Consider the following 27,964-nt stretch of genomic DNA (forward strand, 5'->3'; position numbering starts at 1 on the left):
GTGGAATGCCATCCTCGGGAGCAAGGTCAAAGCAGACCAGAAAGAAATGTGAGAACTCAAAACAGTCATGAGGATGATGCAATTTTGTTTCCTGGAGGCAGAGAACAAGTGGACATTGCAATTACAAGAATAGCCATAAGTCCTCTTTGTTTGATCTAATGTCATGAATGTCCCATTGGAGGACAGTCATGACGAGGAAATAGGAGGGGGAAAAAGTCGAGAGGTGTCACATTGGGGGCTGCAAAGTGCCAACCTTCGAAGACTCACTGTAACAGGGTGCAGAGGCTGGAGGATTCTGGTCCCTGAAGTCTATAGAGGTGCCAGCACTCTGCTTCTGTCACTCTGTGGAGTCCAGGGCAGAAAAATGGTTGTGCTTACCAGCAACATGGAGGTCAGCTGGGTGAGAGTATCATGTGGCGCCACTATCGAAGAGGATCTCTGACTTGGCAAAGGAAAAGATATTTCGGCTTTGTTTGATTTCTAGGAGCCTTTCCAGTTGGCAGAGGAATACTCAGATGTTTCTTGGCTGGAGGGACATAAGAAGTCTTTGTCTGAGTATTCCTTCTGTCCTTTCCAGCCTACCTGTTATATAGCCGGTTTCGCCCCATGAGGCAAAAGTTTGGTGGCTTGTTGCACAGCTGGAGGAAGAGATGGGGATGCTACCGTGACACTCGGTGATTTTGCAACTGTGGTGCTGAAATTGATTTTTTTTTTTTTTTTTTTTTTTTGTGGCGCACAACTTCAACGGTCATTAGCGCCCAGACTATGTTAGGAATGCACCGCAAGTCACAAGTTTAAAACAGCAACGAAACGGAAAACACGATAAAAGACAGACTGACAGGCATAGGATTAAAAAAAAAAAAAAAAAAAACAGCATAATCAAATGTCCTTAGAGAGGGTTGTCAAGTTGATAAAATGAAGAACGCGAGCAGCTGCTCGTGGGTCATCCACTAAAATGGCATCTAGAGTGCATGGCAGGCCAAGATCAAGACGCAGTGTGTTAAAATCCGGACAGGACGTTAAAATGTGGCGGACCGTCAGCAATTGCCCACATGGACAGAACGGCACCGGCGCAGCCATCAGCAGATGGCGATGGCTGAACCGGCAGTGTCCAATTTGTAACCGGGCCAAAACTACCTCCTCCCGCCGAGAAGGGCGCGAGGAGGACGTCCAAGCCGCGGGAAGAGGTTTCAAGGCCCGAAGCTTGTTGTCTGTAAGTGCAGCCCAATCGGCATGCCACAGCGATAAAATGCGCCTACAAATGACCCTGCTACAATCTGACGAAGGGACGCAACAAGAAGCTGTCCAAGGCTGGAGGACCGCAGCCTTGGCCGCGTGGTGTGCTGAAATTGAAGTCATATCTGCGTGGCCATGTGTGTGGAGGGAGATGTAGCAAGAATAATACTGTAAGTGCCGGATGATAGAATGCAGGTTTTCTGACTACCCAATAACTTGCAAGTGAACCAGTAAGGCAGTTATTCCTTCACCCGGGTCTTCCGGATGACCTGCACATCGAGAAACATGAGAATCTCAGGAGGAGGCTGCATGGTCATAATTGCAATTGATACAGCAGGGAGGAGGAGGTGGGCATTCGTCCTTGTGAGCATCCCTAAGACGGGTGACATCTGATCAGGTATCAACAGGACATCCAAGTGCGGTTCTAATGACAACACTAGTAGCAGCTCATCAGGTTCGGAAAGTACATTTGGACTGTGATAACTTCATAGCCTGCTTTGATCTTCAACAGAAGCACCACTATCAAACATGTGAAAAAAGAATATCTGACAGAGACCAATTGGGAGTATGGGAAGGCAGCAGCTCAGGCAATCACCGCTCCCTGGTCCTGGCCTGTAACATGGGGTACGAGTGGGCCAGCCTTCAAGAACGTACAAGAAGGAAGAAGAAAAAGAGGAAACTCAAACACCAAAGTGGAGGAAGGATAGGAGAAGGGGAAGAAAGAAAGGAAAAAGATACAAAAAACAGTGGAGAGACTATTCTGATGTCAGGCTACTGAAAATGCAGAACACATTCCCAAAAGATCCAGACATTTCACCAAGGGAGGGAAATTTTGGGTAAAAGGTAGGCAGGTTGCAGGTCTGGAGTCATTTGGACATTGCTAAATATAGCGTTTAGTGGCAGCCAGGCTCTAAGCTTTAAGGATGTTGAAGTAGTGTGACATGGGCAGTTTGTGTAGAAGGGTGTGGCATCAACAGTGACGAACAGAGTGCCAAGTGCTAAAGGGACAAAAACTGTGCCCCTTCTGCTGCTCAGTCTCTCCTCTGTGCAGTGAGTAGCAATCTACCTTAATTCATATTGGTACTCCATTCCTGATTTTACAATATGTGAGTCTGCAAAGTCTTGTCTACCTCTCTGCAAAATCTGCATAATCATTCAGACACAAAGGCTCCCAAAGCTAAATATACAAAAATTATTTGAACACACCTTTTTCCATTACTGTTAGTTCCATGTGAATAACAACGTTAATTGCTAAACCTCACTCACCATACATAGGATTTGTTTTTTTAATGGTGTCCATATCAGAACAAATAATACCACAATGGTCAGTCTCCTATTGATGATCCAACTACAATGTCTGTTTTATACATTCCACATTCATTATACTCCTTACATTTCATAAAGGATAACCTTCAGAGTTCAAACAGTTCAAGGTCTGCATCAATAAAAGTTAACCTACTTCTTGAAACTTAATCTGAACATTGCGTTTATAACAGCTTAATTTTATTTGTGCTTATTCCAGCTAAACACGTCCATCACTCTGACTTCAGTCAACTAAGAAGCATTTGCTCTCCTAAAAAGACATAGCCACATGCAAGAGTAGCCATTCTATAAAACAGTTGTGTTGCAATTATTATTCAGTGTTCTATCTGTGGATGACAACTAACCAGCTGTCTAGCCACATAAACGGCCACCATCAGACTGTAACTATCTACGAACACTATAACCTAACCGCAGAACTTGCAGTACAGTACAACAAAAGTGACTTTCTGCTGCTTCAGGTCCCAAACCCTTCCCTGTTGTGCGCTCATAGGCAGCACACGTTCGATGGCGGTAAGGATAATGTTTGTACAATATTCTACCTGGTCATCACAACTGCAGAAATGATGTTCATTGAGGGTCACCAGGGAGGAGTAAAGCCTCCAGTCAGCCTTAGAAAGCTGCCATTTGCTTGCACAAATGGTTGCTCGAGTATGTGTCAGAGAGAAGAGACTACTTGAGACGATGGACAAGCTGAACAGTGCAGCAGGATAGGTCCAGATGGTAATAGGTGTGCGTGGGGTCTGAAAGGAATGTGGGTGTTCCTGTGTTAAGGCAGAAGAAGTTAAGTTGATTGAGAAAGTTAGCCAAGAGAGCACCTTTTGGACAGGTTATGGGTGAGCCCCAAAAGGGGTGGTGCGTATTAAAGTCACCGAGCAGCAGAAACTAGTAAGCCGGGGGAAGTATGCCCCGGTGACACTGAATGACAGAGGAGTGTAAACAGTACAAAGGGAAAAGGTGAAGTGAAGAAGAAAAATGCTGACTGCAATAGCTTGAAGCCCTAGGTCAACAGGTAGGTTTCGCATGTACCCCCCGGTACAGGCCAGGCAGGGGTGATTGCCTGAGCTTAGTGGTAAGTGGCTCCCCTCAGCGCAGCCCACTCTACAAGCTGTCGAGATTCCTGAATGGAAGAGATTTATCCATTTTACCAGTAACACAGTTAATAGTGACGGAAGTGCAGTATCTTTATGGTTGATCATTAATTCACCACCAAGTGATAGCAAAATGATCTGGCTTAACAATATGCTGTCAACCACAGACAGCAGCAAGGTGCCACATTTATGAGTACAATCCCTTCCCCACTAACACTGCGAAGGTCACCATCAACATGACAAATTATATACTTCTCAGCTATTGTTTATAGGAACATATTTTATATAAAATCTCATCTAGCAGCTGCAAATTGGTTGGTTGGTTTGTGGGATTGAAGGGACCAGACTACTAGGGCCATCAGTCCCTTTTTCCATGAACTTGAAACCCCCACAAGGAATAAAAACAACAAACAATGGAGATACAAGAGACAACACAGGACAAGAAAGACACAAACAGAGACCAGACAAAAGGAATTAAAATCACACCGAGTGTGACAGTGGTTGGCCAACCATATAAACAAAAAAGAAAAAGCCAACCACCAAGAAACGCACTGAAAACTCCAGTCTAAAATCATAGGCCAAAGGCCAGACTCAACACAAAAAAAAGAGGACAAACACTTCGATCAAGCGATAAAAACCCCCTGCATGAATAAAACTCACTAAATCTGCCATTGCAACGTCATCTGATAAAAGTGCAGGAAGTCTATCAGGCAGTGCAAACGTCTGCCTGAGCGAAGTTAAAAGTGGGCAGTCCAACCAGATGTGGACCACTCTCAAAGCTGACCCGTAGCGACATAAAGGTGGGTCCTCACGGCGCAATAAATAGCTGTGTATTATCCAGGTGTGACCAACAAGTAGCTGGCAGAGGACAACAGAGTCCTTGCAAGAAACCTGCAAGGAGGAGAGCCACGCACTGGTAGCCACCTTGAAGGCCCAAAGTTTGTTGGGTGAAGGAAGGGTGTGCCATTCTTCACCCCAGGTGCGAAGTACCTTCTGCTGCAAAACTGACCTGAGGTCACTTTCCGAAAGGCCTCTTTCCAAGGCTGGTGCACCGACAGCCTGTTTGGCCAGCATGTCAACACATTCATTTCCCGGGATGCCGACATGACCTGGGGTCCACACAAAGACCACAGAGCGGCCACAACGGGCAAGAGTATGGAGGGATTACTGGATAGCCATCACCAGACGAGGGCGAGGGAAACACTGGTCGATAGCTCGTAAACCGCTCAGGGAGTCACTACAGATTACAAAGGACTCACCTGAGCAGGAGCAGATATACTCTAGGGTGTGAGAGATGGCAACCAGCTCGTCAGTGAGAACACTGCAGCCATCTGGCAATGAGTGTTGTTCATAATGATCCCCTAGAGTAAGAGCATAACCGACACAACCAGCAGCCATCAAACTGTCAGTACAGACAACATCAGAGCTTTGAAATGTGGCAAGGATTGAAAGAAAGCAGCAGCAGAGGGCCTCAGGAGGGTATATGCAGAGGGGCCTGGAAAAGAGGTGGAAGACGGAACACCTCAAGCCCTGAGAGAAGAGCTCTGAGGCGAAACGCAATCGTACACCCTGACCGGGAATGCCATTCCAGAAGATTTACAACCGACTGAGGGAACAAGAGATGATAATTGGGATGCCCGGGAAGCTACAAACGTGTGTAGCATTAACGGCCAGTAATCGTTGGTGCCGGAACCACAATGGAGGGACACCAGCTTCCACAAGTATGCTGTTGACAGGGCTTGTCCGGAAAGCTCCAGTGGCGAATCGGGTCCCGGATCCCACTGTGAAGGATGGACTCCAGCAACCACAATGCAGAAGGGGATGCTGAACTGTAAGCCATAATCTAGACGGGACTGAATTAAGAGATGGGTAGGCCGATCGGCACCCCAGCTGGTGTGACTCAAGCAACAAAGAGCATTAAGATGCCGCCAGCATGTTTGTTTAAGCTGCTGACTATGAGGTAGCCAAGTCAACTGGGTATCGAAAACCAATGCATCTCCACCACAGCAAGAGGTTCATCATCATGATAAAGCTGTGGCTCAGGGTGAACAGTGCGTCGCTGGCAGAAATGCATAATGCAGGTCTTGGCAGCCGAAAACTGGAAGCCATGTGCTACAGCCCAAGACTGCGCCTTTCGGATAGCACCCTGCATTGCCGTTCAGCAGCTGCAATGCTAGTGGAGTTATGGTAAAGACAGAAGTCGTCAGCATACAAGGAGGATGAGACAGACATTCCCATCACTGCAGCGAGCCCATTAATTGCAATCAAAAAGAGGCACACACTTAAGACAGATCCTTGCGGTACCCCATTCTCCTGAACTCAGGAGGAGCTATGGGAGGCCGCAACTTGCACACGGAAGGAATGAAGCGCCAGAAAATTTTGTATGAAAATCGGGAGCAGACCCCGAAGACCCCAACCATGAAGCGCAGAGAGGATGTGATGTCGCCATGTCGTATCGTATGCCTTCCGCATGTCAAAAAAGACGGCAACCAGATGCTGACAGCGGGCAAAGGCCGTACGGATGGCAGACTCCAGGCACACCAGATTATCGGCGGCAGAGCAGCCCTTACGGAACCCACCCTGAGACGGAGCCAGAAGGCCCCGAGACTCAAGTAGCCAACTCAACCTCCAGCTCACCATGCGTTCGAGCAACTTGCAAAGAACGTTGGTGAGGCTAATGGGGTGGCAGCTGTCCATCTCCAATGGGATCTTGCCAGGTTTCAACACGGGGATTATGACGCTTTCCCGCCATTGTGACGGGAACTCACCCTCAACCCAGATACGATTGAAAAGGTCTAGGAGGCGCAGAGGGTTATGGGCGTTGAAGTCGCCCAGTAACAGAAAAGGTGGCAGCAATTGGGCCATCAGTGCACCCACAACATGCTGCGGGACATCACCATCCGGTGGAAGATAGAGACTGCAGACAGTAGCAGCCTGAGGCATCCACACCCGAACAGCGACAGCCTCAAAGTGTTTCTGGAGGGACAGACTTGCTGTAAATGGAGTGAAGGACGTAGATGCAGACACCATCAGATACCCTCTCATACGCTGCCCGGTTCCTATAATTACCCCGATAGCTACAGAGAGTGGGGGTTCACATTGCCGGAAACCAAGTTTCCTGAAGAGCAATGCAGAGGGAAGGGTGAAGGCTGAGAAGTTGTTGGAGCTCAGCAATATCGTGGAAAAAACTGCTGCAGTTCCACTGGAGGATGACATTGTCCATGGCCGAGAAAGGCGTGAAGGGACTGAGGAGGCAGATAATGCTGCTGGGTCACCTGCTGCCACTGATTGAGTACCTGTGCGAGTGACATCCAATGTGTCTGAGAGTCTGGTGAGATCTACGTCCTCAGCGGATACCAGAATCTCTACCTCGCCCTCAGACGCAGAGCTTGTAGGTTGCAGTGGGGTGGGTGCCACCGCTAGTTCCTTCATCTTAGAGGTGGTGGTCTTGGACTTTTCTTGCTGCTCCTTGGGTTTCACTGGCTGGGAGGGCTTCACCGATTCAGTCTTCAGGACGGAGGAGGATTACAAAGCCCTACGACTAGCTCTGCTTGTGGGCACTTATGCTACTGCTGGGCATCATCCTTCCCACTTGTGGAAACTTGGGAAGGGAGGCACCCAAGGGACCCCTTGCAAGTGAGAGGAGCCGAAGAAGTTGGATGCTTCTCTAGCTTAGAAGCAGGGATGGACGTCCCCGATGGGTGGGGGGCGTGTTGCTCCCGAGGTAGGTGGTGCAGGAGCAACAGGGTGGGTAGTGGTCCCCCATGGGCAAGGAGGCATGTGGAGTTGTATGGCTCGGTGAGCCGACTGGAATTCGCTGAACTGATGGGGCTATTACAGTTGTTGTAGCGGCGGCATATGAGGAAGTCATTCACACAGGATGGAGTCATTCATATTTCCTCTTAGCCTCGGTATAGGTCAGTCGGTCCAGGGTCTTATATTTCATGATTTTCTGCTCTTTCTGTAAGATCCTGCAGTCTGGTGAGCAAGATGAATGATGCTGTCCGCAGTTGACACAGGTGGGAGGCAGGGTACATGGAGTATTGGGATGTGATGGGTGTCCACAATCTCGACGTGTGAGGCTGGAAGTACAGCAGGAAGACATATGGAAGAACTTCCAGAACTTAAAGCACCATATTGGGGGAGGTATATAGGGCTTCACATCATAGCAGTATACCATCACCTTGACCTTCTGTGGTAATGCATCACCCTTGAAGGCCAAGATGAAGGCACCAGTAGAAATCTGGTTATCCTTCGGGCCCCGATGAACGTGCCGGCAAAATGAACACCTCAACGCTCTAAATTAGAGCGCAACTCGTCATCAGACTGCAAAAGAAGGTCCCTATAGAAAATAATATCCTGGACTTTATTTAAACTCTTATGGGGTGTGATGGTAACTGAAACATCCCCTAACTTATCCCAAGCAAGTAACCTTCGTGACTGGGCAGAGGATGCCGTTTATATCAATACTGACCCACAGCGCATTTTGGACAAGCCCTCGACCTCCCCAAACTTGTCCTCTAAATGCTCTACAAAGAATTGAGGTTTTGTTGACATGAAAGACTCTCCATCAGCTCTCGTACAAACTAGGAACCAGGGCAAATAAGTGTCACTGCCATCCTGAACCTTATGCTACTTCCACGGTGTGGTCAGGGAGGGGAATGATTTGGGATCATATTTCTGAGCATTGAATTGAGCCCAAGAACACTTAGAGACTGCTGGCGGCTGGCCACCAGCAAGAGATGATGTACCACACTTCATTGCGGGTCATCCGCCCTGATGCCACCCACTTCAACCAAGGCCCCTCCCCACGGGCACTACCTAGCCACAGCAAGGGCCACCTGGCAGGACGGCCATTGCCAGGAGTCTCGATGCCCCAAGGAGATAAGCATCTACTCCTTGGCATAGAGTTAACGGCACAGGCATCAGCAGAGCAATCCCTGTATTGTCAGGGGGCTACAACCAACAGGGTACATAGAGGCCCCACCACGACAGATTGGCTACCGTGCTGGATATTAGGTGCAAGGAAGTCCATGGTCGTCGTCTTTGCAAAAAGCAACACTGTACAGTGCACGGTGGAAATCACACCCAGGAATGTATTCTCGCTCAAGAGATGGCAATGCGACGACGTGTCGAGAAAGCTGGCTAAAGTCCTCAATGCACGATGAACACAATGCACCATGTACGGCGCCCTTCCCCAATTGGCTCGCTCTTCGGAAGAATTTGGAAATATGGAGGTCAAACCCGAGAGAGGACCATCACCTATAAGACGAAACGTTTAAGTTATTCTGTCTATTCACATAAGAGAACTGAACAGGAAATGCTACAGAAATAGTCAGTCTGCAAAACGAAGAGCAAGCAGTGTTCGTTGTAGGGTAAGTTGCCTTTCCTGTAAGAATGCTACAGCTACCATAGCAGACAACTAAAAATCAATTTCCCCTTTAGCTGAGTACAAGAATGTGCAGAGATTTAAATAGATTCAGTCCATATGCCTTTCTTGCATTAGTATTATGAGGCATGTTTAGAAATTTTAGAAAAAGTGTATTGGAAAAATAAAAATAATTACAAGATGATGTTTGTTAACACATTTATTGGCTATTTTTCCACATAATCCCCATGCCAATCAATGCATATTGTGAGCCATGGCACAAGCTTCTCTATGCTGTCCTCCAACTCCCCTGCCAGCCCCTTCCCCCACTTCAAAAACTTTCTACGTCTGTTCATCAGTTGAAAATTTAATTCTAATCATTTGTGTCTTAAGGTAGGTGAAAACATGATACCCTAAAGATGCCAAATCAGGGGAAAATAGGGGGGGGGGGGGGGGGAGAGGGAAATTCAAAATATTCCCACCAAACGAGTCCCAGAGTGCCCTGGTGGCCAAGACTGTGTGAGGGTGGGTGTCGCCGTGCAACAAGAACACTCTTTATTAGCATTACACTCCTTTTGCTTTGGATGTTCCTTTTGAGTTTCGTTAGGTTCTCACAGAACTGTTGTGCATTGATGGTATCCCACTGAGGCGGAAATTTGACCAAATTGATGCCTTTTTGTCTCCAAGACCCTGAGGCCATGATTTTTTGCCCGAAATTGTGGTTTTGAATTCTTTGGCAAATGAGTAATTGATGTTGCATGATTGTGATGGCTGTCTTTTTGTCTCAAATGTGTAATGAGCAACCTATGTTTCATCTCTAGTCACAATTGGGCTCTGAAAATCCTCATCTTCCAGTTCAAGTCCCTCAAGAAAGTCGCAGGTGCTAATGACCCGAACTTTCTTGCACCATTCTGTCAGCTGTTTAGGGAGCCATCTTGTGCACAGTTTCCTGTATCCGAGTTCACTGCGAGTGTCTCCTATAATAGAGTTCTTGAAAGTTGTGGAAACATTCCAGATATTTTATTCACTGTCAGCTGCAGTCTGCACAAATAGTTTCCTCGATTTTTTGCATTAACTATTAGTCAAAATGGAAGATCTTCCACTTCTCTGTTCATCATGAACATTTGTTCTACCTCCACTAAACTCCCTCCACCACTTAAACACACGTTTTCTGTTCATAACACCTTCATTGTAAACCATTTTGACATGCAAAAAAATGTTGGCTGGTGTTATCCCATCTGTGAGCAGGAAGTGAATCACAGCATATGGTTCGCATTTGGTGGGCTTTTTTACTGACATCTTTCATGCATCCGGACACTACAAAGTTAATTTACATACTACTGTGTTCCTGCTATGCCTGCTCTGGTCAGATCTCCCTCTGCCCCTCAGTATTGCCAACACTAAAAAAAAAACACACACACACACAGCCTCTTATGGTCACTGTACACTTACTTTCTGAATATGCCTCATATTATAACTCATACCTGTATTCCATGTGGTGTCAATGCACTTTGTGGAAAGTAAACACTCCCAGGCACGTCTGTGCATTTGATTGCCAGATGCGCTGCGCATGATTGGCACAACTTTGTGAAAAACCCTGTAGTTGCTTCTTTTCACTTTGTGGGGCAGATAAAGTGTGGAATCACAGCCCCCTCTTTCATCTGCAGACCTATGAAGGAGAAGTGCATGGCCACAATATGACCTACCTTCTTCTTTCATGCTTCTACTTTCCACCCAGTTACACCCCCTGAACATAATTTATTCTTTAATAATGCTAGACTGCACTTAGACATGGTACACACATTTAATATTTGTTCTTAAACCACTTCATTTAACAGTAAACATTAATTTTATATCATTAAACACTATTTTTTGATAATGTACAATATTTTCATCCACTGTAACATGGAAACTGTTAGTCCAGGAGAAAAAATAACAGGTCAATTTTTTTTAGAAATGCAATATAGTTTAATTTAGTACTGGGAAACATTTTCACTAGAAGCCATGGTTTTAGAGTTATTCAAGAAAAAATGTAAAAGTTGACCTTTAAATGTCCTCCACCCCAATCTTCACATTCCACCACTCAAGATTTTTAATATGTTGTTCATGACACTCCCTAAGATATTTACATGATTTTTCCTCTAATTTTCCTTACATAATTTTACATACAATTAATTTTTGTTTGATGGCACCAATCTTATTGGCTATGTCCGTTCTCAAATTATTCTTCCCTTCAATTAAAACATATAATGAATTCAAATAATTGGTGATGTCAACCATAAAAGCTTTTGTCACCCTTAACTCAGTTTTTTCTTTTTAATGGCCACCTTCAGTTAAGTCAGTATTAGTGTCATTCATCAGAACACAAATGCAAATCGTCTTTGTGGCCGGTGTTGTAATCAGGTTCCAATAAGTGCTTTTCTAGCTCATAATAGTGTCATGGCATATTAAGCATATTATATATTTTTTTACAAGTGCACAGATGCTATAGTATTCCTAAAGCAGAGCATAAATCTAATTTAACACAAGTAGTATTCTCAGCAAACTGCTTGATGTCTGACAAGGGGACTTCTATGCGAACAGCTGCAGCTTTCTTTTCCTCTTCCCACTTATCCCCACTTACCATTGTACCAGAGCACTAAACAAGAGTGCAGCTGGAGCACACTTGCTTGCAGAATGCCGTTTGGCCAGGCATGTCCTAAATATTACGTGTGACATATAGATACTGCAGTATAATGTAATTATGGAAGGGCTAAAAAGGAAAACCTATTTAAAATCATATGTAAATTATTTCATAATGTATGACTCATCAAATTAAGAGTTTATAGAAAGAATTCCATACAATTCATTAGTTGCACCTCCACAAAAATGAGAAAAATATCACCAGAAAACTAATCACAGGTGTTGGTAAGAGACAGCTTCCTGATAAATAGGATTAATATATGCAGTGTGCGGAGTAACATGAATCAAATAAGCTACAAAATCTAAATAAATAGTGAATGTTAAGAAATTTGCAGTCTGCTGTGAACCAATGACAAAACCTAACCAAAATGTATTTCATAAGAATGTTGGAAACCTTGGAAATAGGTACAGCGAATTTGTCATAATTTCCTTGACACACAAACCTGATAAACTAGTCATAAATGAAGACAGGCAACATGATGGCACCGTTACAGTTTATACCTCGCGTTATGATGACCTGGTACAAAAGACAAACCAGGCAATAGTATAGTAATAACTCCTATAAAAGTTATATATTACAATGACATAATGTGTGTTAGCTGCTATAGTGCTGAATTTACACAAGTAAAATGAAAATGGAAAAACAAATGCATAGTAATATAGGTTCATGGACTTCCATGGCCAGATTCATTTTGGATAAAATAATTTTTGGGTATTGACTGTGTCACTGTAAACTACTAAAACAGCTAAACTGCCAACATTTCAACCGACTTGTTGTGGTCCTCTTCAGGTTGGCTCACTGTTCTATACTGGTGAATATCTTACTTTCTATACTGTCATTTTTGGTTATCTGGCACCTAGCAATGACACATATCTGAGATGTCATTGGACAGTTTGAAGGAGTTATGGTGGTGTGGCTGTACAGTGCACTATTGCCTGTGCTATCCTGGTGGCTGATTGGAAGGCAACTCTAGCAGGTGACTGGTAGAAAAGATGAGCTTGAAAATCTACGATCACCATTCAAGTAGAATGGTTATCCTAACAAGGAGGTACACACAGCACTTCACCTTAGGGAGACAATGAGAACTGATGAACAACAGCTGCCCAAAGGGAAGGTTTTCCTTTCATTCATCAGTACAATTACATATCGCATTGCGGAAGTGTTGAGCAAGTTCAGTGCGGAAACTACTTCAGACCCACCAGGAAGGTAGATATACGACGTCCTTTGGCTACACCGGGTGTATATAAAAGTCCTTGTACTTGTGGACGGGTTTATATTGATATCACATACAGAAGTGTTAACACCTGTCTCATTGAACACAACAGGAATTGCCACTGAGAACACACAGATAAATCTGCCATAGCGGAAGATCTTTATAAAGATGATACATGATATAAAATTCACCAAAATGAATGGTGTATAGAAAACACCACATTATCATGTGTGTACGTATAGAGAGACTATTGAGATCTATAAACACATAATTATTGTAACAGAAAGGAGGACTGTGTTAAGTTAGCCAGAATTTGGATGTCAGCATTGCAACCCAAGAATGACTGTTGATTTCTTTCAATTGAGAATGTTGGCAATACCAGCAATAATCTCATGGCCGACATCATGTGATAAGACTGATGCCTTCTACACTGCCTGTATAGTCAGCACTCCTGTGAGTTCTGGTTGCAGTCCTCTCTGGGGGACACCACCCTGACGAAGCACTGTCTGTGTGGGTGGAGAGGCTCGCGTATCTGCAGGAAGCTGAGGGCTATGCCGAAGGTAGAGGACCTACTGCCGGAAAGGCCTCAGCCGATGGATCAGACTAAGAGTGTCCCACAACGTCCCATCTTCCCTATCCACTCCTAGTCCTACCCTATTCCCTGACCCAACCCAGGTGTGATGCGATCCATGCTGAGGGGTGCGTGGCACATGAGAAGATGTGTCGCAAACAGAGCCTCAGGGATACCGGGCAACCTCCCTGAGTAATTAGCCTTACACCGTGCGGGGTATTCGTGGTGTGGACCTTCTAGATCCCCAAATCTCGTGAGACCAACATGGACACGACTACAGAAAAAGAAACTGAGGGACAAATTGAGACCTCACATACCCAAGCATCGGGGACTGAACTGATGGAAGGCATTTCCACTACTGAATCAGGGTCTAGACCTGAGCCAGAAGTGGGAACTGTAACCGAAAAGCTAGATCAGATTAAGATCAAAGGCTTGTCTGGGGCCCAAAGGAGGAAGCTACTCAGGGAACAGAGGAAAAAGGATGGAAAAGAATGGCTTCCTAAACACAAGTGGAGGGAAGTAAAAGGACTAGAACCCAAGACCCCTGGGCAAAAACTGTCTCAGGTTGAAGGGGACACATAGACCCCCACAGAAGGGGACACATAGACCCCCACAACATCAAAGACAGGTAATAAGTGGGTAAGAGAGGAATCAAAGACTCCCTCCTCCCTGGATAAGCCAGTCCAGAAAAAACCGAGGCAAGAAACAGGAAAACAGACCTATAGTGCTGCAGTCTCGGTTTTTAGGATGGCAGTTATCCACTGGTGGCCATCACCTTGCAGCAGGAGGAACTAGTACATATGGCCCTCTTTGAAAAGATTGGGGGGACACTGGCCCACGTCCCAACTTCAGGAGGGTCTATCTAGATCGTGGCACACTCATTTTTGTCTGTGAGGGGGTGCACACAATAGAATGGCTCAAGGACAAGGTGCCCACGATATCTAAGTAAGTCTCTCCCAAGACTGTTCGCGAAAATAGAGGCCCAGAACCCAAAAGTCCCGACATGACTGGAGAGTGATCAACCAGAAGGTTGCTCCGGAAGGACGAACCCTGGTGGTGGAGGTTGGTGAGAAGTCTCTGAAGGCAATGCAGGAGCAGGACCTGAAACTGTTTTTAGCGTTCTCGCAGGTCACCATCAGGGTTCTCAAAGACCTCAAAGATGGTAGTAAGACGGAGCCTGGAGGTGCTGCAGATTAATCTGCAGCACAGTAAAGGGGCCTCTGCTGGCCTGAGCCGCTCCTGGGGAGACAGGAAGTGGACGTGGCCCTGATAAAAGAACCCTATTTATACAAAGTGGGTGTATCGGGCCTCGGAGGCACTGGAGGTTGATCTATGCTAGGAATCTAAGAAACTCCAGAACATGCATCTATGTTAGAAATGGCATTTCTTTCATGCCAATGATGGAATTCTGCTCTAGGGACTTAGTGACCATCAAAATGCAGCAATGTGAGGAAGGTATCACAAGGGAAATTATTTTGGCCTCAGCATACCTTCCTTACGAAGACCGTTATCCCCCTCCCTTGGAGTTGAGGAGACTGGTAGAGACTTGCCATCAGCAAGGTGACCAACTGCTGGTGGAGTGTGACACCAATGCCCACAACCTAGTGTGGGGCAGCAAGGACACCAACAACAGAAGTGAGTACCTTCTTGAATTCCTCTTAGCTAACAACTTAGAGGTCCTGAATAAGAGCAATGAACGTACAGTCAGGAATAGCAGGAGGGAAGAAGTAATCGACATAACATTTGGTTCCATGACGATGGGTAGCTATGAGAAACAATAGCATTGGTGTTGGAGCCATCCTCACCGGACCACATGTAGATTAAATTCAAGGTTGAAATGGGAATCAGGCAGACCATGACTTATAGAAATCCCAGGAAAACAGACTGGGAGACATATAGGAGGGACCTTGACTTAGGCTTATCGGAAATTAAAACCAGGATAAGGAAGCCACTAGAATTTGAGGAAGTAGCAGAGGCTGTTACCTCTGCCATAGTGACCTCATATCAGGACGACTGCGCAATCACCAGGAAGTGCACAAATAGGAGTGTTCCTTGGTGGAATAACAAACTGGAAACGCAAAGAAAACAGGTTCGGAGACTGTTTAATATTGCGAGACATAAAGGACAATGGGCTAAATATTGTGAGGCTCTTGTCAGTTACAATCTAGCAATAAGACAAGCAAAGGAGGCATCCTGGAAGGCATTCTGTGAGGAAGTGGAAGGCACGGCTGCACAAGCCAGACTTCACAATATTCTCACTAGAGTACCAACTCATCCAGGAGGTACGTTGAGGAAGGAGGATGGGGAATATACAAAGACAGCACATGATACGCTGGAATTGCTCCTCAAAACTCACTTTCCTCAATATGCTCTGCCAGATAACAGACCAGTATGTGACTCCAGAGAGACAACAGTTCTCAGGCACTCAAAGAGAGGACTGGGAATTGGCCAAGGAATGTGTGAACTTCAAAAAAATCCAGTGGGTGGTGGGAACATTCCAACTATTGAAGTTACCTGGCCCAGATGGAATTTTCCAGCTCTCCTGCAATAGGCAGGAGGGAAGCTTATAAGAGTCCTATGCAGGATATTCAGGGTTAGCTTAGTAGTAGGAATCATTCCCAATGTTTGGAGGGCAGTGAAGGTTGTCTTCATTCCAAAGCCAGGGAGAATTGATCATACCAAGGCCAAGGATATGAGACCAATCAGTCTGATCTCCTCCAATCTCAAAACATTGGAAAAACTGGTAAATGTATATGTTGGGGAGAGGAGGCTAAGTAGGGTCCCTCTACAACTGAACCAACATGCATACCAACCAGGTAAATCATGTGAGACAGCTCTCCATGAACTCGTTGGGAAGGTGGAAAAAGCACTTCACTTCCAAGAAATAGCCCTCTGCATCTTCCTGGATATTGAGGGGGCCTTTAGTAACACAACCTTCAATTCCATGGTAAGGGCAACAGAGGTGCATGACCTGGAGACCACTATATGTAGATGGACCAGAGCCATCTTAGTGGAAGGAAGGTAGAGGCTACCATGATGAATGAAAAGATGGTAATTAAGACCACTAGAGGCTGCCCACATAGAGGAGTTTTGTCTCTTCTATTGTGGAATCTAGTGGTGAACGAACTCATTGAGGAACTAAATTCCAGACAATGCTTCTGCCAAGGATGTGCAGATGACCTTGTCATAGTAATACTTGGCAAATTCACTGACACAGTCAGGAATATGGCACAAGGAGGGTTGGACATTGTGCAAAAATGGTGCATTAAACAGGATCTGAGCATTAATCCTAAGAAGACTGTTGTGGTGCCATTTACGAAGAGACATATTCAGCATGCAAGTTGGAATCTAAAGCTCTTCGATGAAACTACCTGTGAAGGGGACAGTGAAATATCTAGGAGTAACCTTGGATGAGAAGCTAACTTGGGCCCCTCATATTAAGAGTATCTACTCCAAGGCAAAAAGCACTTTAGTGAGTACTAGGAGGGCTCATGGCAAAAACTGGGGCCTAAGCCCCAGGGGTTTGCACTGGATATACACCACAGTGGTTAGACCTAGGATTTCCTATGGGGCCGTAGTGTGCTGGAAGAAGGGAGAACAGCAGGTTGCTGCTAAAGAGCTTGTTAAGGTGCAGAGATTGGCCTGCTCAGCCATAACGGGCAGACTTAGCAGCACACCAACTGCTGGAATGGAAGCCATGCTGGATATGCCTCCACTTCACCTTTGGATTAAGATGGAGGCAGCAGCTGGGGCATACAGACTTAAAACTGGCAAAAACTGGGTCTCATTCGGATATCCAGAATCACACACTAACATAGTGAGTGAGGTAAATATAGGTATGGCTGGGGAAATGCCCACCGACTATATAACTCCCAACTGATTCGACAAGCCTTACAACATAATAATTGGAAGTAGAGAGCAGTGGGAGTAAACAGTTCAACACTATACGGGGGACATTGTTTGGTTCACCGATGGGTCGAAAACAGATCAAGGTGTTGGGGCAGGGTTCAGCCAAGACTGGAGAGCAGCATCTCTCCAGGGAAACTGGACTCTGTATTCCAAGCCGAAGTTACTGCAATCAGGAGAATATGAGTAGGTGCTACAATGACTGTAGCATCTACATCTATTCAGACAGCCAGGCAGCCCTGAAATCATTGGCAGCTCGTGCAACAAGATCTAAGATTGTTGCAGATTGCCACAGGCCTCTGGTGGAGCTAGGGGGAAGCAATAGGGTGTACCTAGTGTGGGTCCCTGGCCACTCAGGGATCTGTGGCAATGAACAAGCCGATAGATTGGCTAGGATGGGGGCTACAACTCCATTTACTGGACCTGGACCTGTCTTGACAATCACCAAGGCTACGATCAAATTAGAACTACGGAACTGGCTTAGGAAACAGCACGCAGGATATTGGACCACGGTCCATAAACAAGAACATGGTAAGGTAATTATGCCCAAGCCATGTTTTAATGTAATCCTGGGATTGAACAGGAAAGAGAGAGATCAAACTCATGACTGGACTGATGACTGGCCACGGGGGAACTTCAAAAAACACCTACACACAATGGATATAACGGAAGAGGAACCTAAATGTAGGATCAGTGATGAGGGTGAAGAAACTGCATCACACCTAATCTTTGAATGCATGACAGTGGAGAGTAAAAGATACAGAATCTTCAGGACAACTAGACCTGAAGAAATTGTGTCTAACAAAAAACTGGTAGAGGGACTCCTTGCACTATTTAAGGGCATTGGTTGGCTTTACTAGATATACAGAAAGTGATTACCGCACAATAAATCTAGTTTCAGTGCGGGCAGTGGCGGGTCAGACCTAAGCTGTTTTAGCTCTCCTGTTAAAATCAATCAATCAATCAATCTGGTAGCAGTTAGCCATTTTACCTCTGAAGACGTCTCCTGCAATTGGAGAGGAAATGTTAGGAGAAAGTTTTATACATTGACCAAACAGCCTAATGGCCTGGAAGTTTTAAGTTATGTCAGTACAAGCTACGAAAGCTTACACTGTATGATCAAACACCTCTACGGGGAGGACATGTCAATATCAGTTTGACAATTTGAGAGAATGCACAAGACGAAAGCACAACAGCTAAGAATGTTCACCCTCCTGTTATGCTGCAGGGACTCTGCGACTGTTCTGAAATCTCTGAAGGTGAAGAGGATGTTCGTTTGGCACAGGCTCACTGTATTTACAGCCCTACGGAATTAGCAATGCTATGAGAGATCAGTTAAAAGACACAAAAAGTAGTTCGCTAGTCTAGAGAAGAACATGCCACTAGCTTCGATTGAGGATAATTCTCAAACTATTATCAACCTGTCTGATAAAGTTTTGACTGAAGCTGAAATTTCAACCAAAGGAAGCAATTTAGCTGCGATATCTTCAAAAGTATCCATGGAAGATATTACAGCAAATACTGGCAGGGGATCTTTCAGATTCCACAGCAGTTGGCTGATATAATTAGGACGGTAACAGCTAGAATTTTATGTACAAGTAAGCCACCTAACAGTAATGTGTTGCAGGCACAAAAGAAGGCACTGAGAGGTATCAATGCAGATAAAAACATTATTGTTCTTACTGCAGACAAGGGTAATGCCATGATCCTGATGAGGAATGATGACTATCGCGAAAAGATAACATTTTGGATCCCGCTAACTATGAAAGACTTCAATTCGATCCAACTACAAATATTTTAAGAATCACTAATCAACTGATGAAAGCATTTTCACTCTCCTCTGATAAGAAGTTACTCTGCAAAATGGAAGCATACCTGCCCAGGCTCTATGGGCTACCCAAGATGCACAAACCACAGATTCCTATGAGGCTATTGTGAGCCCTGTAGGGTCTCCCACCCACAAATTAGCTGGACAACTTGCCCCACTGCTGCAGCCTTATGGTGGTGGAACTGATAGTCACATTAAACATTCATATCATTTCATTGACAAATTAAAAGAAATTCATGTGAGCCATGGCGATATCCTTTTAAGTTTTGATGTGTTGTCATTTACCACGATTCCAGTGAACAAAGCTACCTCATGTACAGCTGAAATCAAACAATGGAAAATGCATCATGGAATGTAACAATATTATGAGAAGGAAAGTTGTTACCTTACAGCGGAGATGCTGAGTTGCAGTTAGGCACAGCAAAAAGACTCTCACAATTACAGCTTTCGGCCATTAAGGCCTTCATCAACAACAGACGCATGCATGTGCACACTGCAATCTCATGCAACTGAAATCACTCTGCAAGCAGCAGTACCAGTACATGATGGGAGTGACAACTGGGTGGGGGTAAGGAGGCTGGGGTGGGGAGGGATAGTATGGCGGGGGTGGCAGGCATTGAAGTGCGGCAGTTTAGATGGAGGCAGAGGAGAGGTGGGTAGGGGGAAGTAGTGGAAAAGGAGAGACATAAAAAAACTCAGTTGCCACTCCCATCATGCACTGGTGCTGCTGCTCGCAGTGTGGTTTCAGTTGCCTGAGACTGCAGTTTTTAATATCATGTATAGTGATATTTTTCCAACAGATATTCTGGAATTACTCAGACACTGCCTCACCACAATCTATTTTCAAAACAACAATGATTTTTATGAACAGATTGACGGCGTTGGGCAGCCCTCTCAGTTTAGCTGCTCCCAATTTGTTTATGGAGAACTTTGAACAAGAGGCAGTGCAGACTGCCAGAAAAAGACCAGCCAGGTGATACCACTATGTTGATGATACTTTTGTAGTATGCGCAAATGGTACAGAGGAATTGGATGCCTTCCTGGTACATCTCAACAGTATCAATCCAAAAATACAATTTACTACGGAGATGGAGAATAACGGCCAGCTGAATTTCTTGGATGTGTCTGCTATCATGTGAGGGGACAGGACATTGGTCCATAAAGTATACAGAAAAGCCATGCATATTGACCGGTACCTGCATAAAGATTCTAACCACCACACCAGACAGAAAAGAGGAGTGATTAAAACATTGGTAGATAGGGCGCACAAAATTTCTGAACTGACTTACATTAAAGATGAGCTTTAACATCAACGGTCGACATTCAAGAAGAATGGTTAGTCCAACAAGGAGATATACACAGCCCTTCGCCCTAGGGAGAGAATCAGGACCGACGAGTAACAGCGGCCAATCAAGGGGAAAGCTTGCCTTCCATTCATCAGTATGATTACAGGTTGCATTAGGAAAGTGTTGAGCAAGTACAGTGTAGAAACTACCCCAGACACACCATGAATATAGAGGAATATTTAGGATCAGCAAAACATAGAAGACATCCTTTGGCTACACCGGGTGTATATAAATTCACTGTAGTTGTGGAATGGTGTATACTGGTACCACAAAAGTAAATGTTAACACCCATCATGCTGAACACAAGAGGCACTGTCGCCTAGGAGATACGCACAAATCTGCTTTAGAGGAACATCTTTACAAAGATGGTTATTACGAAAATAAAATTCACTGAGATGAAGGTCATTTCAAAAACACTGCATTATCATGCGCATGTGTACAGAGAGGCTATTGAAATCCATACACACACAATAATTTTAACAGACAAGAGGAAGGTGTTAGATCATACAGAATTTGGATGTCAACTTTGCAACACAAGAATGAAGATCGATTTCTTTCAATTGAGAATATTGGCAATACCAGTGATGATCTCGTAGCCGGCGTCATATGATTGACTGCTGTGCCCTCTACACTGCCTATATAATTAGAGCACTCCCTCAAGTTCTGGTTGCGATTAGCAGTTTTACTTTGGAAGATGTCTCCTGCACTCAGAGATGAAACATTAGAAGAAAGTTTTATAATCTACCTTGGCCTAAGAGCCTGCAAGTTCTGTGTGATGCCAAATGCATTACCCAGCATCACTTTAAGCCTTCCAACATGGAAGCAGAAAGTATTCTGTAACAAACTTTTTAAAAGTAAGTTCTTCATCACCCTTTCAAAGTACAATTATTTGATGAAGGATGAAATTTTGTTTTTGTTTTGATAACTGAGTTTTTTGTTCTTGCCCTATCAATCTTTTTCAATTTCAGTGAAAACCATTACTCTTTTTGCTGTAAATAATTTTTTACTCTATACATAAATAACTATGATACTTGCAGATGAACATCCAGAATTTCATTAGGGTTTTTAGCCACATCCATTTGTTTGTAGGTTGAATTTACTTTCTCATAGATATGAATGACATCATCAGAGGTGGATGTACACTACTGGCCATAAAAAATTGCTACACCACGAAGATGACGTGCTACAGACACAAAATTTAACTGACAGGAAGAAGAAGCTGTGATATGAAAATGATTAGCTTTTCAGAGCATTCACAAGTTTGGCGCCAGTGGCGACACCTAAAACGTGCTGACATGAGGAAAGTTACCAACCGATTTCTCATACACAAACAGCAGTTGACCAGCTTTGCCTGGTGAAACATTGTTGTGATGCCTCGTGTAAAGAGGACAAATGCGTACCATCACGTTTCCGACTTTGATAAAGGTCGGATTGTAGCCTACCGCGTTTGCAGTTTATCGTATCGCGACATTGCTGCTCACGTTGGTCAAGATACAATGACTGTTAGCAGAATATGGAACCGGTGGGTTCAGGAGAGTAACAAGGAATGCCGTGCCGGATCCCAACGGCCTCCTATCACTAGCAGTCTAGATGACAGGCATCTTATCCGCATGGCTGTAACAGATCGTGCAGCCATGTCTTGATCCCCGAGTCAACAGATGGGGACATTTGCAAGGCAACAACCATCAGCTCGAACAGTTCGTCGACGCTTGCAGCAGCATGGACTATCAGCTCGGAGACCATGGCTGCGGTTACCCTCGATGCTGCATCACAGACAGGAGTGCCTGCGATTGTGTACTCAACGACGAGCCTGGGTGCACGAATGGCAAAACGTCATTTTTTCAGATGAATCCAGGTTCTGTTTACAGCATCATGATGGTTGCATCCGTGTTTGGTGACATCGCGGTGAATGCACATTGGAAGCGTGTATTCGTCATCACCATACTGGCGAATCACCCGGCGTGATGGTATGGGGTGCCATTGGTTACAAGTCTCTGTCACATCTTGTTCGCAATGACGGCACTTTGAACAGTGAACGTTACATTTCAGATGTGTTACAACCCGTGGCTCTACCCTTCATTCGATCCCTGCGAAACCCTACATTTCAGCAGGATAATGCATGACCACATGATGCAGGTCCTGTACAGGCCTTTCTGGATACAGAAAATGTTCGACTGCTGCCTTGGCCAGCACATTCTCCAGATCTCTCACCAACTGAAAATGTCTGGTCAATGGTGGCTGTGCAACTGGCTCGTTACAATATGCCAGTCACTACTCTTGATGAACTGCGGTATCGTGTTGAAGCTGCTTGGGCAGCTGTACCTATACACGCCATCCAAGCTCTGATACAATGCCCAGGCGTATCAAGGCCAGAGGTAGTTGTTCTGGGTACCGATTCCTCAGGATCCTTGCACCTAAATTGCGTGAAAATGTAATCACATGTCAGTTCTAGTATAATATATTTGTTCAATGAAGACCCGTTTATCATCTGCATTTCTTCTCGGTGTAGTAATTTTAATGGCTGGTAGTGCAAATCTTTTGTTAATATAGAATTATTTGATTCGGGTTCTGGTTTCTTATCACAAAGGGATACAAATCAGAAATTTCCTCATATGAATCTGCTTTATCTTATCTACTATCACTATCTTTCTATAACAGATGGGTAATTAACAAAATTTTATTTCTCTTTTCTTGTAGCTTTATGGTTTTTTTCCATTTAATTTTGCCATTTTTTGCAAAAAATTCCTTATAATACAGAATACTCCACTTTTTTTAAATTGTTGCACTTGCTGGTGAGTTTTTAACTCTTAATGGCAACACCAAGAATATTTGCTGTGAAATTAATATGTTCTGATTTATAGCTTATATAAAATAACCTCGTAAAGATTATTTCAATACGTTTTGCACTACTGCTACATCACATACAATCATAAAAGCTGCAGAACACAGAATGGGGAACTACTGGTGGGAGGAGGGGCATGAGCAATAAATTTTTAAGAGAATACCTGATCATACATGCTGTCAGAGAGATATTTAATGTGATATTTTCTACTCTTTTGCAACAACTGGCATGTTGTGACATTAAAGATAGGAAATCACTATTCACAACATACTGAACCTGTATTATCTATTTAACAGTTTCTACAGCTTCTATATTTGCATGTAACAGCTATGAAACATTACAAAATAATGATTATGCACTAAAACATATTCAACAGATATTTTTAAATTCCTTTCCCAGTTTGAAAATAAATGGGCGATGGCATCATGAACCCTTCATTTATCAGAAGAGACTTCGGAGAACTATGCAGCCATAAACAGAGTGGCTCCATCAGACTCCTTACAAATGTGACTACAGCCCTGTGCCACAGATTCAATTTTCACCATATAAGCAAAGTGGACAGCAATTAAATATGCTCAGTTTTATCTGTAATTCGTAGTTGCAAACATAACTGTTTTTGAATGCTGATAAGTATAACACTTGTGAATAAAGACCTCCCATGAATTATAAAGGTATACTAGACATGGCTACAGCCAGTATCCTTTAACTTTAGTACTGCCCGGTGTTCTAAGCACACAGCATTGGTAACTCATTTATCAGTTCTCGCACAAATATAATTCATTTTTGGAAGAAAGATTTCTTCATATATGCAAATCTGTTGCTTACAACTTCCATGATTCAACTATCCTGTGATATCTTACTATGAGTTTCTCCAGTTTTAATGTTTGGCAGATTACTGATGTTGTTTTCATTATTTTTATTTTCTTCACTATTAACTCTAAACTATATTAAGCAGCATGTGAATTTCCTTTAATGATTTAGTGGGTCTATCCTAAACTGCCTTTATTGTGTCAACAAACAGGAAAGACAGCAGAGGTGAGAGACTGCATCCTCGTCTTAAAGCCCGCTCAAAAAGAATTCATCCTCTTTAGTTTCTGCAGATGCTGAAAATTACACTGTCTTGAGGCAAAATAATATAATTTTTCAGAAATTATTTTCTTCAGCTAAACAGCAATTAATAATGTAAAAAAAAAACAACAAAAAACCCAAGACAGAACTGAGCAGTACTGAATGCAAGCTTCAAGGTGAAGAGTAAAATGCACATTACTGTTATTAGTAAATGCCATGAGTGAATGGAAGCAAGAGAGGCAGCACATATTGACATCTGCACTGTTGTGCACTATTTACAATGCACAACAAATACAAAGCTAAGTGGAGACAAGAAACCAAACAAAATGCAATAGCTTTTTAACAAGCTGCCAGAGACCATGGATCCCTCACACCAAAATACTAAGGTGGTACTCATTAACAAACTTTGAAAGTTTGATTCACATTGTATAGTTTTGTATGTGTGTGCTGTCATTCCTGAGGAGCTAAACTGCTTGTAATTAACTTCTTTGTATGCTGGGACTGCCTATGGAACTAAAAGAGTAAGAATAACATGCATACAACACAATGTTACAGCCAAGTCAAGTATTTCCAATCAAGCCCATTTATTAACATGGACACACTCCACAAAACCATCAACTCTTTCATATCCATTGACAGACAAGGTGGTCTTGATTTCCCCATTCATTACAGCCTGTAGCTATACTAATACAATTTGTTCCTGCATGTAATGTCATCTACCCAGCTTTCCCTAGGTTGTGGAGTCCATCGAAGTATTTATGACATCCACTGACTCTGCATTTGCCTGGTTGTATGTCCTGCCCCCTCCTTTTCATTTATGTTACAGTTATGATCACACCTTCCACTTCTCATATATTATGTAGAAAGTGGCTAACAGCATGAAAATCAATATGAAGAATTATAGATGGTATTATACACATGCTCTTCCCAATATGATTGTCATGATAGATCAACAGAACAGTACAACTTTTGAGCTTTACAATAGCTATCTTTATGATCTACAACATAAAAAATTAAAGTTTTTGTTAGTTGTGGTGTACTTTTTGTTTAGCTGTAATATTTCATCATGAGGACTGTGTTGGAATTTTCTTACCATGCTGTTACATCTAGCAGTGTTTATGCACCCTCAATAAAGTTTCCTGTCTTCCTTCATTTAAGGTATGGAGTTAGTTTGTATCCATTATGCATATTTCCACTCAGGAATGCAAGGAGGCACTGAAGCATGTAATCTTGCAAGCACTGAAGGTGATAGGCGTATATCACAGGCTTAAGAAATTCAGTGACAACAAGCACTGTACTCTCAGTCAACATGAAGTAATGACAGCAGGCTCTCCTAAAGGCCTTTACTTCAGTTGCAGTGTCAGTAAATAACTATTTCATTGTTGACACATGTAAATGTAGTGAAGAGAATTGTGGCACGGAAAGGCTCCATCACAAAGCAAGTTCCAAATGCCTGACAAAGTCAGATAAAGACATCTCAACAGTGGCGGGAAACTCGGTATGTGAGATGTCGCAAATATTCTGAAAGATTTCTTCAGAGAGCTTCCAGAATCACTCCTGCCATATATTTATTATGATATTTTTACAGGTTGCATGCTGTTAAAAGAAATTAAAGTAGAGACAGTTCTTATGACATGCTTGCTTCTAACAAAAGCACACTTCTCGTCACTATAATATATAATGTGGATCTTTCATGAAATTGCATCACAATCCGAAGTGAATAAAATGGACACAAAAAAGTCTAGTATAGTTTAGTCCTCCCTCTATTAAGCCAGTGGGTGAAAATGTGATTACCAATCCATGAAAGGTCAGTTTTTTCAGACACTGTTTGAGAATACATCTGAAATTGCTTTATTGCCAGATGGCTTCTGTGTCCCACAGTGCCATACCAATGTTGGAATTGAATGATGAAGGAAGTACTAAAAGAAAAGGAAAAACTGTCAAAGCAGTTGATTTACAAGGGTGATAAATGGTTTCAAGATAGTTATGGACGACTTTCACCAAATGTGTGTGAGAACGCTATTCAACACAAGATTTCTCCACAGGAGTAATGAAATATAAGAAACCAAAATTAATACCGGTATCAATAAGTACTTTCTCAAACAAGGCCAGTCCAGCAACAAAGTCAAGAATCCCAATGAATAAGGTAATGAAAATTATTTTCACAGGTCACTCAAGATGACGGAAGTGGGAACGTCCGGATCATATATACAACATCAAACAGTCAAATGAAGTGATTGGCTGCAAAAGCATACTAGTATGGAAACTCAATGGAGTACAGCTCTCTGGAGCTGGAGCCGCCAAAGCCGACTAGAATCAATTGATATTTATGATCCTTCAGAATCCAGCCATCTCTCAGCACTTCTTCAGGAAACTTCGTTTTTCCCGATTCCACTGTAAACCAAACAGACTGTAATATAAATAAGGCAAGAATGTAATGCCACAGTCTGATTGTGTCGAGTTTGGACGTACGTAGATACGAAAATAGGTATGCACTACAATCACATAAATGAACAAAACTCAAAATTGCCGTACTGAGAAAATAGTTACGATACGATGCAATAGTATAAGGGAAACGACTATTCTACACGCGCAATAAATTTAGACACAATACCATATATGTTGGCATTTCGTTCAGTCACAAAAAATACATCCTTTTACCGCAGTGATTTAATTTCGTTCAAATTAAACCAGTATTTATCCACAAGTAGTTTTAACCATTCCCATAATACATTATTAGTACGAATCTTCTGTTCACACGTCGCGATCTTACTTGACTCTAAACACGTCTAGAAATAATCAGGTAGGCTACACATTTGAAATAAATTTCTCTTACGTTCTTCAAATATAGACAGCGACAAAATACGGAACTGTTGTTATATATTTTTAAGGAAAGCTTAGGTTCCAAAATCTTTGCCCGCCACCGTCTGTATGTACTTCACACTGGACTTCATTAGTCACTTCTTATAAAATTTGCCCCTCGCGCCGAACGTAAATACACAGATGATAGTAAAGCGAAAACTGATCTTACAGCACTTCTGCCAGAACACACGCCCAACCAATGACAGGCCAGAATGACGCAGCCAATTGCGTGAGGCGAGTAGCGCGCTTGCCTTGAAATTCTAACACGTTTAGTCATACAATGTAGGCTTTCACGGCCGGTGTTGTCTTCAGTTGAAACTTCCGTGCTGAGAGGCCGTGGTCGATGTATAAAACTTCCACCTAACGTTTCGTCTCCATCTGCAGGAGTCATCTTCTATTTTTATGGCTGTTTTCTGTAATTTGACAGCTGTGTTCACACTCTGTATATTTGTTCTCCACAAAAGAATCCCGTAGCTATGAACTGACTGTACAGATGAATAGCATGTAACGGGAAGACTCTGGCTGTGACACACTGACTAGAAGACTCTAAAATTATAACATGCTGATGACATTATGCCTGCAAGTATCTTGGTGGGTTCATATCGTTTCAACTGAGAATCAATATTTATT

General features: G+C 43.5%; 1 protein-coding gene across 4 annotated transcripts in view; it reads right to left on the reverse strand.

The window, feature by feature from the left end:
- LOC126468642 (protein ARV1) overlaps positions 1–27,517 on the reverse strand; it is a 71,519-nt gene extending 44,002 nt beyond the window's left edge. For 2 of the 4 annotated variants that reach the window (XM_050096569.1, XM_050096566.1), the window contains exon 1: positions 27,087–27,238. In XM_050096569.1, the coding sequence (XP_049952526.1) occupies positions 27,087–27,101 (15 nt within the window). In that variant the 5' untranslated portion in view covers positions 27,102–27,238. Of the gene's footprint in view, positions 1–10,499; positions 10,650–27,086; positions 27,239–27,308 lie in introns of those variants that run through there. The other 2 variants (XM_050096567.1, XM_050096568.1) reach the window with 2 other exon arrangements.
- Positions 27,518–27,964: the final 447 nt, after the last annotated feature.

The sequence above is a fragment of the Schistocerca serialis genome, chromosome 1, assembly GCF_023864345.2.
Source record: "Schistocerca serialis cubense isolate TAMUIC-IGC-003099 chromosome 1, iqSchSeri2.2, whole genome shotgun sequence".
Lineage (NCBI taxonomy): Eukaryota > Metazoa > Arthropoda > Insecta > Orthoptera > Acrididae > Schistocerca > Schistocerca serialis.